The sequence below is a fragment of the Equus caballus genome, chromosome 8, assembly GCF_041296265.1.
Source record: "Equus caballus isolate H_3958 breed thoroughbred chromosome 8, TB-T2T, whole genome shotgun sequence".
NCBI lineage: Eukaryota > Metazoa > Chordata > Mammalia > Perissodactyla > Equidae > Equus > Equus caballus.
Window position 1 is genome coordinate 8661965 of NC_091691.1, and position 12529 is coordinate 8674493.

The window sequence follows — 12529 nt, forward strand, 5'->3', positions numbered from 1 at the left end:
TGTGCACACACAGACCCACAGAAGCACACACATACAGAGGCACTCAAGCACAATCAGACCAAAGCAAATCCGGAAGGACATGAAGCCACACAAATGACCGCCCTCCCTGCACTCGGGTCCACACCTACAGACACACAGCCATGTGCCATTACACACACATGTACACCGCCCCCCACCCCCATGCCCAGCCCCTGACCTGGGCTTGGGGAGGCGGGCCTGTGACTGCCCACAATTGCCTAAGCTGTCCCTCTCTCTACGGTGGGGGCAGGGTGGGGGCTAGAGAAAACTATTTTCTTCTTCTTCCTTAATTAAAATCTCCCCCGCGTGGGTCACTGCCTGGCTCCCTGGTTTCCTGCAAGCTGGAGTTCACCCCCCTGCTTAGGGGACATGGAGCTTGCGGTCAGCTGGACAGAGGGGACACTCAGGCCAGGGGGGATTCAAGGTCAGCCCCTCAGCCCCTCCACCTGGAGGATCACCAATTACCACGCTCCCCCCCACCTTGGTCTTGAAGCCCCCAGCCCTGCTGCCCCCAGAATTAGCCTGAGCTCTCTGCAGAGTCCTGGCCTGGCCCCACCACCCTCTCGCCTGTCCGTCCACTTTCCAGGGCAGCAGGAGCTCTTTTTAAAGCACAGACCTAAAAAAAGTCACCACTGCTTGCCTGGAGTCTGGAGCCCACGCTGGTTCCCCATCGCCCTGCGAGCTCTGACTGTTCTGTCCTGCATGCTCCCGCCTCTCTTCAAACTTGCTGCCCTCCCTTCCATGTGCCCTGTTCTCTCCCACCTCAGATCTTTCCATATGAGATTCCCTCTGCCTGGAAAGCCCCACCCTCCAGCTCAGGCAAACTCCAATTCATCCTTTAGGTCTCAGTCCTGAGGCCCCAGGTGAGGTCAGGCAGCTCCAGGGGCTCCCTCACCCTCATAATAGCCCATAGCTTTTGCCTCCCAACAGATGCTGGAGGACGGCATTGGCAGGGACCAAGCCAGGATGGGGCTCAGCCTGAGAGCACTCAGGGAGGTTTGCTGAATGACTGAATGACTGAGAACTGACAGTGGTCCTGGGCAGAGGAGCCAGGATGCAGTTTCCCAGAGACGGGTGCAGTACTTGGAAGCCCCACCTCCATCTGGCTGCCCCTGGGGGCTTCCTTTCCCAGGCTGTGGTCTGCGATAAGCTGCCCAAGAAGTCGGTGAGGCTGAGCCACCTCCTGTGGGATGGGGCTAGGGCAGGGGCTGGGAGGAGCAGCACTTCCCTCCTGGGCCTGCCACTTCTGCCCACTCAGCACCTCCTGGGCCCCCAGAGGCCGCCGGAAGGAGAGAAAACAGGCCAGACCAGCTCAGCCTGGCACCAGCCGCCCCCACGAGGGCCCCCCCACCTGCCCTCCACTCCCTGCCACAAGGGGCCCAGGGGACTTTGTCTCCGCGGGGCCCAGGGCTGTGATCCGGAACGGTGATAGGGGCTAATTGCAGGAGGCAGCCAAGCGGGCTGGGGGCCAAGGGCCGTTATGAAAAGGAGAGGAAAGAAAAGAGACATATGGGGTGGGGGTGGGGTGACTAGAGCCAGAACCCCCCTCTAGGGGCGAAGTTCCAGTCCTAGCTCTGCTGCTTCCTAACTTGGTGACCTTGGACAAAGCCTGACCCTCTCTGAGCCTCACTTTGTCCATCTGCAAATGGGGACAGCAGAATCTCCTCCAGCGGAGGAGGTTTCACACAACCCACTTAGCACAGTGCTAACTGCTCTTGGCAATTCTTGTTCTTGGACAGTGACATGGGGCCCCTCACCCCAGGGGCTTCCCCGAGGGACACCAGCACACTACATTCCACACGAGGTCATACCCTCGACTGAGGGATGGGAGTTGTCAGGTTCTGCATTTTACAGAAGGGGAAACTGAGGCTCTGAGAGAAATCACCTGCCTGAGTCACCCATGTGGGCACAGAGCTGGGATTTGAGCTCCTGAGAGATGGGCTGAGGAAGAGAATTCTTAGGATTTGCCCAAAGGAAGCCAGTACTGAAGGAGGAAGAGGCCTGGGCCAGGACACCACTGATGGCTTCAACCCTAGAGCCACAGCACTGAGATGGGTCCTTAAACGAAATGGGGATTCAGGCTGGGAGGGACCTTGGAGGGGCAGGAAGCAGCCCCAGCAGGGATTGGGGGGTGGACTGGGGCAGGGGTGAGCCAAGGCAGCTCTGCACAGCCCCCAGGCACCCTGGTTCCAGGGGTCTCAAAGTCTTGCCACATTCCTGGGGCTGGGGGCGGCCCCTTGGATGCCTTCCCGGGCTTCCCCCTCCCCAGGCACAAAGCCTCTTTTCTGACACTGATCCCTCGGCTGCCAAGGGGCGCCTGGGGCGCCGGGCTGGGGGTGGAGAGAGGGCTGATGGGTATGACATCCCCATGCTGTCTCCAATGATGCTGGGACGGGGCCACAAGGGGACATCCTGGCAGCTGAGGACCACAGATTCCTCCAGCTAGGGGTCCCTTCCTCCACCTAATGTTGGTGATACAGGAACCACTGTACATCAGGACCCATGCCCTTCCCCTGGGGGGCTGCCCACCCTCAGAACAGGCCCGTGAGCAGGGGATGAGGGGAGGAAACAGGGAAACGGTGAGGAAACTGAGACCCAGGGCTGTGAAGTTACCTGTCTGAGGTTGCACATCCAGTGGGTGACAGAGCCAAGGCCAGAGCCACTAACTCCTAACCACGACCTGCAAACGTCTCCCAGACCCACAAGCTGACCACCTCTGCTTGTGGTTTTGGAAACTGGCTGGCCTGGACTGAGGTGCCACTTTGCCTCTCTAGGTCTCAGTCTTCTTACCTATAAAACGGGAGCAAAAGCACTGCCCACAGGGCTTTTGTGATGCTCAGGCCACTGTGAGCCTTCTGTGAACAGATGGTGTGACAATCCCCAGTGAGCATCAGATATCGGCCCATAGCCACGATCCCGCTCCCACTCAGCAAGTCCTGGGGGCGAGAAGCCCAGGCTCGGGGGCCCTTCCCTGGACTGGCTGGAGGGTAGTCTGGACCTTACGCCCTCTCAACCATCCATCTGAACCCAACAGTGGGAATTCGGAGTTCAGAGTCTCAGTCATCTTAGCACCCGGGATCCTGGGGACTCACATACACACCCTGGGGTCATATCCCCTCTCTAGGCTTCAGCTTCCTCCTCTGTGAAATGGAGACCGTAAAAATGCATGCCTCCCATGGCAGTTGGGAAGATTCTGGAGGCGATGGATACAGGTAAAATGCAGCCCAGGTCAGCCGTGGTGAACATGCAGTAGGTGGTGGCTGTGACATCTGCCACTCGCCCATCCCAGTCTCAGACAACTGCTCTTCTGGCCTCTGATGCCTCGGCCACCTCTGCCCTCCAGTCCTGTCCACGTCACCTGCTCTTGTTAGCCCAGTGGGGCCAAGCTGGCCCCTGACCACTGGGAAAGGGGAATTTCTGAAAAGAATTAAAGAATTGAGGCCGTAGGGGGTGGGGGCCAGGCAGGCCTTTGAATGGGATGAAAAGGCCTGGAGAGGCCTGGCTACTCCGTATTGTCTGCCTCAGACAACCGCAGCTGGCCCTCAAGAGGGGACCCCAGCAGGGATAGAGGCTGCAGCCAGGACACAGGCCGGGGCAGGTTCAAACACTGTCATCAAGGCCAGAAAGACACAGATTCTAATCCCAGCTGTTCTGTTAACGGCCCATGACCCTAGAAGACTATGCTAATTCTCAGGAGCCTCAGTTTGCTCATCTGCTAAATGGGGACAGTGCCCCCTACCTCATTCCTTCCTTGAAGGATTAATGATGACACTGCATATAAAGGGCCCCCTCACTGGTACTAGAAGATGCTCCATAAACAGCAGAAGAGAGAATGTCCCCAGCTCCTGAGAGAGCAGCAGGAAGACGCCAACTCCTTCCCATATCTGTCCAAAATGCCAGGTCCCTGGGGGCCGACAGTGACCCACGGGCTGCATGCGAAACTCCACCCCAGCCTTCCTCCAAGGGAAATAAATAGCCAGGGGTACTAAAAAAAGCCAGGAGCAGGACAAGGGGAGAGGGGTCTCCCGAGCGTCGGCTAGGGGGTGTCCCGGGCTTTTCCTAAGTGCAGGGAGGGGGGCCTTTGGGCTAGGGTGACAGAAGTCCTCGGGGGCTTCTCCCTCATTGTGCCCCTCCCTCCTCCTCTGGGGCTCTGGAGGTGAAGTGGTGGGGGATGGAGGAGGTTGTGAGGGGCTGCCGGCTCCAGACACCTGGAGGAGGGGACCCCCTGCCCTGCCGGGAGCCTCTGCCAAATAGCGGGGCGGCCCAGGGTCCCTGCCCCCACCCGGGCTGGCACTGCGGTGGAGGACCGGGTCCCTTTGCCAATCCCGGGCTCGCACGGAGGTTAGGGGTGCCTAGGGTCCCGGCTCCCTACGCGGGGCTGGCAGGACACGGGGGTGGGGGGCAGTCCTTACCTGCGCCCGGAGAACTGGGCTCCCCCGACGCTCCACGCGGCGCTGCCTCCCGGGAGCAGGAGCCCGAGGCAGAGCAGCGCCCAGGCCCGCGGGCCGCCCATGCTGCGCCCGGCGCCGTCCTCGCGGCCGCCCCCGGCCCGCCGTCCCCGCCCGCGCCGCCTGCCGCCCCGGACGCGCGGAGCCCGGCTCCCAGCGCAGCGGCGGGAGGGCGGGCGGGAGGCGGGCGCGGGGCGGGGGCGCGCGCTCCCGGCCTCGCCCGGCCCCTCGGCGCGGCCCCCCGCCCCCCGCGCCGCCGCCGCCAACCCGGAAGGAGCCCCGGGGGGCCGGCGCGCCCGCCAGGAGGCCTGCCAGGTGCCCACCTGAGCCCGGCGCTCCGCGCGCCTAGCCCTTTGTGGGGCGGGGTGTCAGGTCGGAGGTGCCCTCCCACTTGTTGCAGACTGGGGAACTGAGGCCGGGGCGTGGGCTCAGAGGCAGTCACGGCCTGAAGCCGCCACGCCTGAGCTAGGATGCGGGGGCCGTCCTCCCCTCTTGGGGATCCAGTCCCCAAGGCGGGAGAGCACCACCCCTCCATGCAACAAAGACTTCCTGAGCAGTGAGCGCCACTGTGTGCAGGTCGCCTCACCTCCGATTCACATCCTGTCTTGGTTTAATCTTCAAACCACTTTGGGCAAGGTGGGCACAATTGTCCCCATTTTACAGAGAAGAAAACTGAGGCCCAGGCACTTGTCTAGTCCCTCTGGGAGGAGAAGACCTGGGCTGCCCTCATAAGGTCAATGTCCACTCTTATCGCCATTTTACAGATGAGTGAGGCACAGAGAGGAAATGTCATCTACCTAAAGCACTCCAGCAGTGGTTGGAAGAGTCAGGATTTGAACCCAGATCTCCTGGCTTCAGAGGGAGTAAGCTCTTAAGAAGAATTAAGGAAGAGTGCAGACAGCATGTTGGTCTGGGCCTGCGTTTCCCTAACTGTAACAAGGTAAGGACTGCCTTAGAGTGGAGTTTCCTCATCCGGGGTACATGGATGAGCTTCTGGGCAGAGGGCGGTGAGTCCCACGAAGGTGTAAGCAAATGTGTGTGCATGCGATGGGTGTGTGTGATGGATGAGTGTGCATGTGTGATGTGTGTTTGTGATGCATGTGTGTGCAGGTATGATGGGTATGTGTGACATGTGTGTGTTTATGGGGATGAGCTGAGCTCTCATCCACAGCTCTCATTAGAGGCAACCCAGAACCCTCCAAAGCTCTAGGCCGGTCTCAGACCACCCCTTCTGCCTGGGTTGAGGTGTAGCTGGCAGCACTGGGCTGGGGAGCCCCCTGCCCAGCTTGGTGGCACACCGGGGGCTCGTCCTGCTGGATCCTGCCATGGCTTGTCCAGATCCCAGATCCCTACTAGAGACACTCCAGCAGGAAGGATCTGCCAGCCCGGCCTCTGATTCCTGGGGACTCCCTCTCCCAGACTCGCCGGGCCGGGCAGCGCTGGGCCCCGGGCCTGAGTCAGGACGGGGGAGGCTGTGCTGATGTAGAGGGAGCTGCCCCCTGTCCCCCGAGGGGGCAGGTATCGAGAGCCGGGCCCAAACCCTGCCTCTGCCGCCTCTGCCTGAGTTAGCTTGGCCAAGTTCTGCCCCTCTCCAGCCTCAGTTTCTTTTTGTAAGGAGGACATGGGACCCTCCTTATGAGGGTGTGGGCAGGATTGAGATGTCATGGTAGTGCCCTGCACCCACTGTCTCTTGGCTCATGTGGTCGCCTAAAGGCTCCACTTCCTCCAATGACATCATCACGGTGCCAACTTCACCTCCTTGCGGAGCTGCCTTCCTCCCTTCCATGTGTGATTTTTGGGCACCTACTGTGTGCTGTCTGTCTGACTCCCAAGAAATGCAGCTTTGTGCCTCTCTGGTTAGCCCTCGTTTGCGACACAACTAGATCAGTGACTTCATACCATGGATGACTTGTCAGTCCCAAGGGGTCATCTCCTGAGAGGACCAGGCCAGGCCCATCTACAGCCCCACTCAAGCGGCTGGGATCAAAAACGTTCTCCCCAAAGGTGACTTTGAAGGGCATGCAGCTCTTTCGGAAGGAGAAGCGCTGAGCAGTGGCTTATGTCCTGGGGAGTGCCTTGGAAGACCTTTGAGGTGTCGGGGACACCTGGGGTGGGTGCCTCAGAATGAGGAGACATCACCAGGTCTGTCTTCAACATGCCGAGATGCCCCTGTGATTAATGGCATAGACATTCCTTTACCAACGCCACCAAATTCCTGGGAGCTTCAGGCCACTGTAGAATTTCCTCAGCAAGGGACACTCTCAGTAAATGCTGTTACCAACATGTTGACATCAGAGGGGGCCCCGTTCTTGCTGAGGCTGGGGTCCCCTGGTCCAGGGTGTTTATTTATAACTACAGCCACATCCCGTGGCGGTGCAGCCTGGTGGTTACCACACAGGCTCAGTACCCCATAGGCCTAGGTGTCAATTCCAGAGCAACCACCGGGAGCTCTGTGACCTGGGACCAGTTGCCTCCTCTCTCTGAGCCTCATTTCCTTGCCTGAAAAAATAAGCCACAGGACCTTTTTAAGACCCCTCTGACTCAAGAGTCCATACTTCTGGGAAAGTGTGAAAGCTTTGGGTCTCTGTGCGGTGGTCCTGGGGCCCAGCCCGAAGCCCCGTTTTCAGGGTACACTTTCCTGGTGGATGTCAGCCTGTTTTCTGGTCCTCTTTCCTCCCTGAGCAGGAAGGGCAGGAAATGGTGCGGAGGCCTGAGTCTTCGTCATTTAAGGTTTCAGTGTTTGCTGAGACCAGGAGGAGAGGGGCCTGCTGGCTCCAGGTCTCTGGGCCTGTCCCCGTGGGCGGGGCCTCTTCCCTGGGGGCCCGATGGGCTCCGTTGCCAAGACCAGACCACAACTGCCAGTAACCACAGCAGCTTCCGTCCGGAGCGCTGACCGCCTGCCAGGCGCTGTCCTAAGCATTTTCCTCGCATTGTCTCCTGCCCCGTCTCTGCCACCGGGGAGGCCGCCTGATTACCCCCAGGTGGGGGCTCACCCCAGGTCCAGGCTGGTGAGTGATGGGTGCCGGCCTGTGCGCTCACCCACCGGCGACACTGCCGCCCTCTGGCTGCCCCCACAGGGGGGCTTCTTTGGGGGAAAAAGAGAACTCGGCTCAGATTTGGATTCCTGTCTAGGAGCTGCTGAGGCGAGAGAGAATATGTGGACACACACGCGTGTGGACCACACAGGGACACGGCCTTGGACGCTCACACCCCCCACCCTGCCCCGGAGCAGGCCGTGGGGTTTGGGAAATGCAGCCCTTCTGGTGTGGAGTCACTGACACCAGAGTCATTGACACGTCCACCCGCACCCTGTCCAAACAGGAAATGCTCTTCTCCTCATAGCAAACTGCCTGGGGTGCAGCCCCCCTTCCCTGTGAACTCCCAGTGGGGCCTGTGCTGAGGGCCCCTTTCCTCCGCCTGTGTCCCACAGGAGAGCCTCCCTGCTCAGGGGAGATATCAGCCCTGTTTGCACACCAGCTCGTGTGATCCCAGGCGCCCCATCTCATCTGTACCCATATTGCACCCGTTCCATTGGTAAGGAGGCAGCCCGAAGGGGCCAGGGGGACCCAGAGCCCATGGTGGCGGCCCCATGGGCCCATGCCTGATGGCCCAGGCGGTGCCTGGGTGTCATGGAAAGGAAGGGGCCATGTAAGCCCCAGTGGCCTTCAGAGCCTCAGCCCAGACAAAGGGTATCGCTGGAGGGCCAGGCCTTCCCTGTGCTTCCAGGTTGGGGAACAATGCCCGCTTTCTGTGCCTTTGATCTGGAGGCCGGGCTGTGCTGTCCCGCGTCCCAGAGCAGGGGGCACCCCGCTGGGCCAGGGCGGGGCGCTGGGGGACCCGGAGAGCCTGCAGCCGCCTGGCCAAGTTATTTATGCTCTGTGGAGCTGCCCTTCTCACCCAGCTCATTCCTTCCTCACGGAGCTGGGACTGGGGCTGGAGGGGAGTGAGGGGAGGAAGGAAGCTGCCGGGAAATCATAAATTAGGGCCCTGAGAGGGCCTTCCTGCCCTCCTCAGGAATCCTCAGGAGGAGAGGCTGTGCCGTTGTGGGGGCGGGAGGACAGCAGAAGGACAGGGTGGGGCACGAGCAAGCATGGCAGCACAGGTGCCTGGATTTAGATTAGGAGACCTGGATGTTCTGTGTGATCTGGAGCCACTTCCTTCTCTCTGGGCCTCAGTCTCCCCGTCTGGAAAATGGGGTGATGAGAGACTTGGGGACTTTCCTGTGACTGTGCTTTGTTGACTATGAAGGAATAGACAAATGAGACACCTTCTCCTTAATGTTTGTCCCACTTCCCTTCCTCTGGTACCTTCCCCCAAATCCCCTCCTTTCTGCCCCCGCCTCTGCCCCACCTACCTTCTCTGGGGTCCCTTACTCGGCTTCTCTTTCCATGCCTCTCTTCCTGCAAAAATGGACTAATGAGGTCTCCTTAGGCAGCATCCACCTAGCTGGGGAATAGAGGGAGGAGCCATTGGCTTGTTCATACTAGAGTCTTAATAATAACTGATATGTTGAAGGTTGTTAAATATTAGGGGGCAGTTAGCAGGATTTCTTCCTCATTTAAGCACTAAATCACTGGTAGTGGAACTTCTCGCCTGGTAAGGGGGATGCTTGGTGACCAAGGGTCTAGGAACAAGGTCTGCCAAATGAGAGGACCTCTGAGTGGGAAGGTGTCCATCTCCCAGCTGCAGGGAGGTGAAGTCTACCCTCTGCTGGACACATCTGGAGCGGCGGCCATAAGTCCCTTTGGATAGATGGATCTGGCAGGCCTGAAGGGCAGGCAAGAGGAGTCACTCAGAGTAGAGATCCTGGAATTGCCCACCAGCCCCGCCATTCCCAGGAGGCGCCTGCTGGGCCATGAGCACGTGGGCCTGCCCCACCTGACGCCCCAAGATGAATGGTTTCCACCTTTGAGGAAGTGATTCTGAGGGGGAGGAGGAGAACGAGAGGAGGATGAGAGAAAGGAATCAGAGACAGAGAGATATAAATACTCAGAAAGAGAGCCAGCAAGCCAGAGAGAGAAGGAGATAAAGTGAGCCATAGAGATGTAGAAAGAGATGGATGGAAAAACAGAGAAACAGAGAGACAGACAAACAGACAGACAGACACAGAGAGAAGGGCGCTTCAGCAAGAGGACCCCCGGTCATTGGTCTCAGCTCCTGTGCGAACCGGGCAGAGGCGGCAGGACCAGGGTGCCTAGGCCTCATCCCTCCCTCTGTGCCCCACAGGCTCTGGCCTCCTTCAGACCCCACCCCTACATCCCCAGGGTAGGGAGCCGGTCCTCCCTCCATCTCCCTCCCGTGCCAGGCACTGGCTGACTGACGGGCTCTGGGCTGTCTGGAGCTGGTGTAAATCGTGCACGGGCAGCCCTGTGAGGCAGACGGAGCTGCTGGGCCCAGGAGAAATGGATCCCGGGCTCGGGCCTTGGCCCTGGCAGTCTTAAGCTGATGGACAGCTCTATGTGTGCTCCTGGAGCACCTGGACTCCAGCTCTCCCTGCCCTGCCCTGCCCTCCGGTCCAGCCCTGCGGGGCTAAGCCTGGGTCCACTCTCCACTGCCCGCTCCTCGCCTCTGTCCCCTCCAGACTCCCTACTTTGTGGGATATGGCCTTGGTCTCCTTGGTGGTCTTTCATCTCCTCTGTGACCCTTCCAGTCCTTCAAGATCTTCCTAAAGGCCAATGGAGCCAAGGTACCCTGGGAGGGAAACCTTCAGTCTCCCTGCTGCCCTCAGGTTGAGAACTGAATGTGACCTGGCCTGCTCATCCTCCCTCTGCCCCAGACCCTAGACACCAAACCTCTTTCAGTTCCCAGCCCACTCTGTGCTCTCCAGCTGGCCACAGGGCTTCCCCCCGTCCCCTCTTCCTGCCAGTGCCCACTCACCCTTCTGTCTCAGCTCAGACATCATCCTTCCCTGCCTCTAGGAAAGCGCCCCACATCCCCAAGACTCGGTCACGTGTCCGCTGGCTTCCCCGCTCTCAACATTCTGTGCTGGAGCCTTCTGTTAATTTGTCTGGTTCCTCTGATGGATCATAAATAGGTGTGGATTTTTGTAATCATTCTAAGAGTTTTAGGAATGATACATACCCAAGAATGCACAAAAGATACATTTGGGTACATAAAAATTTCTGCACAGACAAAAAGTAATATGATTTAACCGTGCAAAAATTTGCAACATATTGATCAGATAAAAAGGCTAATTTCCTCCATGTATAAAGAGCTCTTACAAATCAATGACATCAATCAATGAGGCAAAAGAGAAATGGACAAAAGTATGAATGGACAACTTGGAATGAAAAGGTATTTAACTTGACTCAAAAGAAAAGCGATGCAAACGAAAACCACGATGAGATAGCGCTTTCCAAAACTGATGGAAAGGACTTAACATTTTTGATAAAATGGATCGGCAAGGAAGGGTGTGGGGAAAATGTCACTTCACATAAGCCCTCTTTGGAGTTCAGTTGGTAATATGTAATAAAATGTAAAATGTATACTCCTTTGACTTAGCAATTCTACCCTGAGGAAGTTTCTCACACGTATATTTAGAGAGAGCACAAGGAAAATAACGGAAGCACTATTTGTAGTAGCAAAAAATGGAAACAACCTAAATACGCATTGCAGGGGACTGGTAAATTAAGATACATCCATCAGTGGAATGCTATATTGCCATTAAAAAGAATGAAAACACATGTGGTATATCCATACAGTGGAATATTAGTCAGCCATTAAAAGGAACAAAGTACCAACAAGTGCTATGGCATGGATGAACCTTGAAAACATTATGCTGAGTGAAAGAAGCTGGACACAAGAGGCCACATATTGTATTTATATGAAATGTCCAGAATAGGGAAATCCATAGAGACAGGAGATTAGTGGTTGCCAGGGGCTGGGGGGAGGGGATGGAAGTAACTGCTAATGGGTACAGAATTTCTTATCAGGATGATGAAAATGTTCTAGAATTAGGTTGTGGTGATGGTTGCACAACTCAATATACTAAAAACCACTGAATTGTTTATGTTAAAGGATGAACTTTGTGGTATGTGAATCTTATATATATAAAAACAAGGTAGGGGCCAGCCTGGTGGCTCAGTGGTTAAGTGCGCACATTCCACTTCAGTAGCCCAGGGTTCCCCAGTTCGGATCCCAGGTTTGGGCATGGCACCACTTGGCAAGCCATGCTGTGGTAGGCATCCCACATATAAAGTAGAGGAAGATGAGCACAGATGTTAGCTCAGGGCCAGTCTTCCTCAGCAAAAAGAGGAGAATTGGCAGCAGATGTTAGCTCAGGGCTAGTCTTCCTCAAAAAAAAAAAAGGTAGATCTAAGTGTTTTATTATGAAACAATTTCCAAGATCAGTTGTTAAATGAAAAAGGTAAGTGCAGCTGTGTGTAAAGGATGCTGCCATTTGTAAGGAAATTGCAGGAATATATACCCATAAATACTTGAATCACATGCTCACTGTCTCTGAAAGAATTCTCTAGAAACTGGTAACTGGCTGTCTTTGGGAAGGGGAACTGAGGGGTCGAGGGTGTTCCTTTTCAGTGTGAATGCTTTTGCATGGTTTGAAAAAATTAATACCAAGAAGTATGCAAACCATAGTCACCTTTTGCCCTAAGAATTAAATACTGTGTGTGCGCGCACATATAAAATGGCAGCTCTTATAGTTCTAGCTCTGGTAGCTTTCGCCTGCAGCCTGGAAGGGCCCCTGGGTGCTGGGGTGCGGTTTTGACACAGAGTGCCGCCTCTGAGCAGACAGAGGATCCACTAGTGCCTGGGCTGGATCATGAGCTGTACCTCTGAACCAGCTCTGCCCTGGGAAGCGGCTCCCTCCCTGTTCACAGGAAGGACCCTGTGCCTCTGTCCTCAGCAGGGCTGGCGCAAGGCTCCCAGTTGCTCAAGACACACTGAGTGGAGGCTGTTCCCGGAGGTGATGGGGAGATGGGGGCCCCAGCCAGTGGGAAGGACCCGCCCCGGGAGTTGGGCTGGCAGACAGCCAGGGCTGCCCCTCATGTCTGCAGGCTGGAGTCACAAGAAGCTGAAGATGGCTGTGTCCTCCCCTAATCCCAGGG

The 12529-nt window shown here is 57.1% G+C and overlaps 1 protein-coding gene and 1 long non-coding RNA gene across 28 annotated transcripts in view; one reads left to right on the forward strand and one right to left on the reverse strand.

Annotated features, from left to right (window-relative positions):
• Nucleotides 1-4648, reverse strand: part of EMID1 (EMI domain containing 1) — a 49607-nt gene extending 44959 nt beyond the window's left edge. For 8 of the 26 annotated variants that reach the window (XR_011420729.1, XR_011420730.1, XM_070219824.1 and 5 more), the window contains exon 1: nt 4431-4645. Coding sequence is in view for 22 of the 26 variants with exons in the window: in XM_070219824.1 (XP_070075925.1) it covers nt 4431-4531 (101 nt within the window). In the remaining 4 variants the exon portion in view is untranslated. Of the gene's footprint in view, nt 1-4430 lie in introns of all 26 variants that reach the window. The other 18 variants (XR_011420731.1, XR_002809657.2, XM_070219813.1 and 15 more) reach the window with 5 other exon arrangements.
• Nucleotides 4649-4701: 53 nt separating this feature from the next.
• The window catches only part of LOC106783474 (uncharacterized), a 45435-nt gene continuing 37607 nt past the window's right edge, over nt 4702-12529 (forward strand). Inside the window, exons 1-2 of one of the 2 annotated variants that reach the window (XR_001381274.3) lie at nt 4702-5102; nt 5231-5406. This is a non-coding gene — a long non-coding RNA (uncharacterized lncRNA). The remainder of the gene's footprint in view (nt 5103-5230; nt 5407-12529) is intronic. The other variant, XR_011420732.1, reaches the window with a different exon arrangement.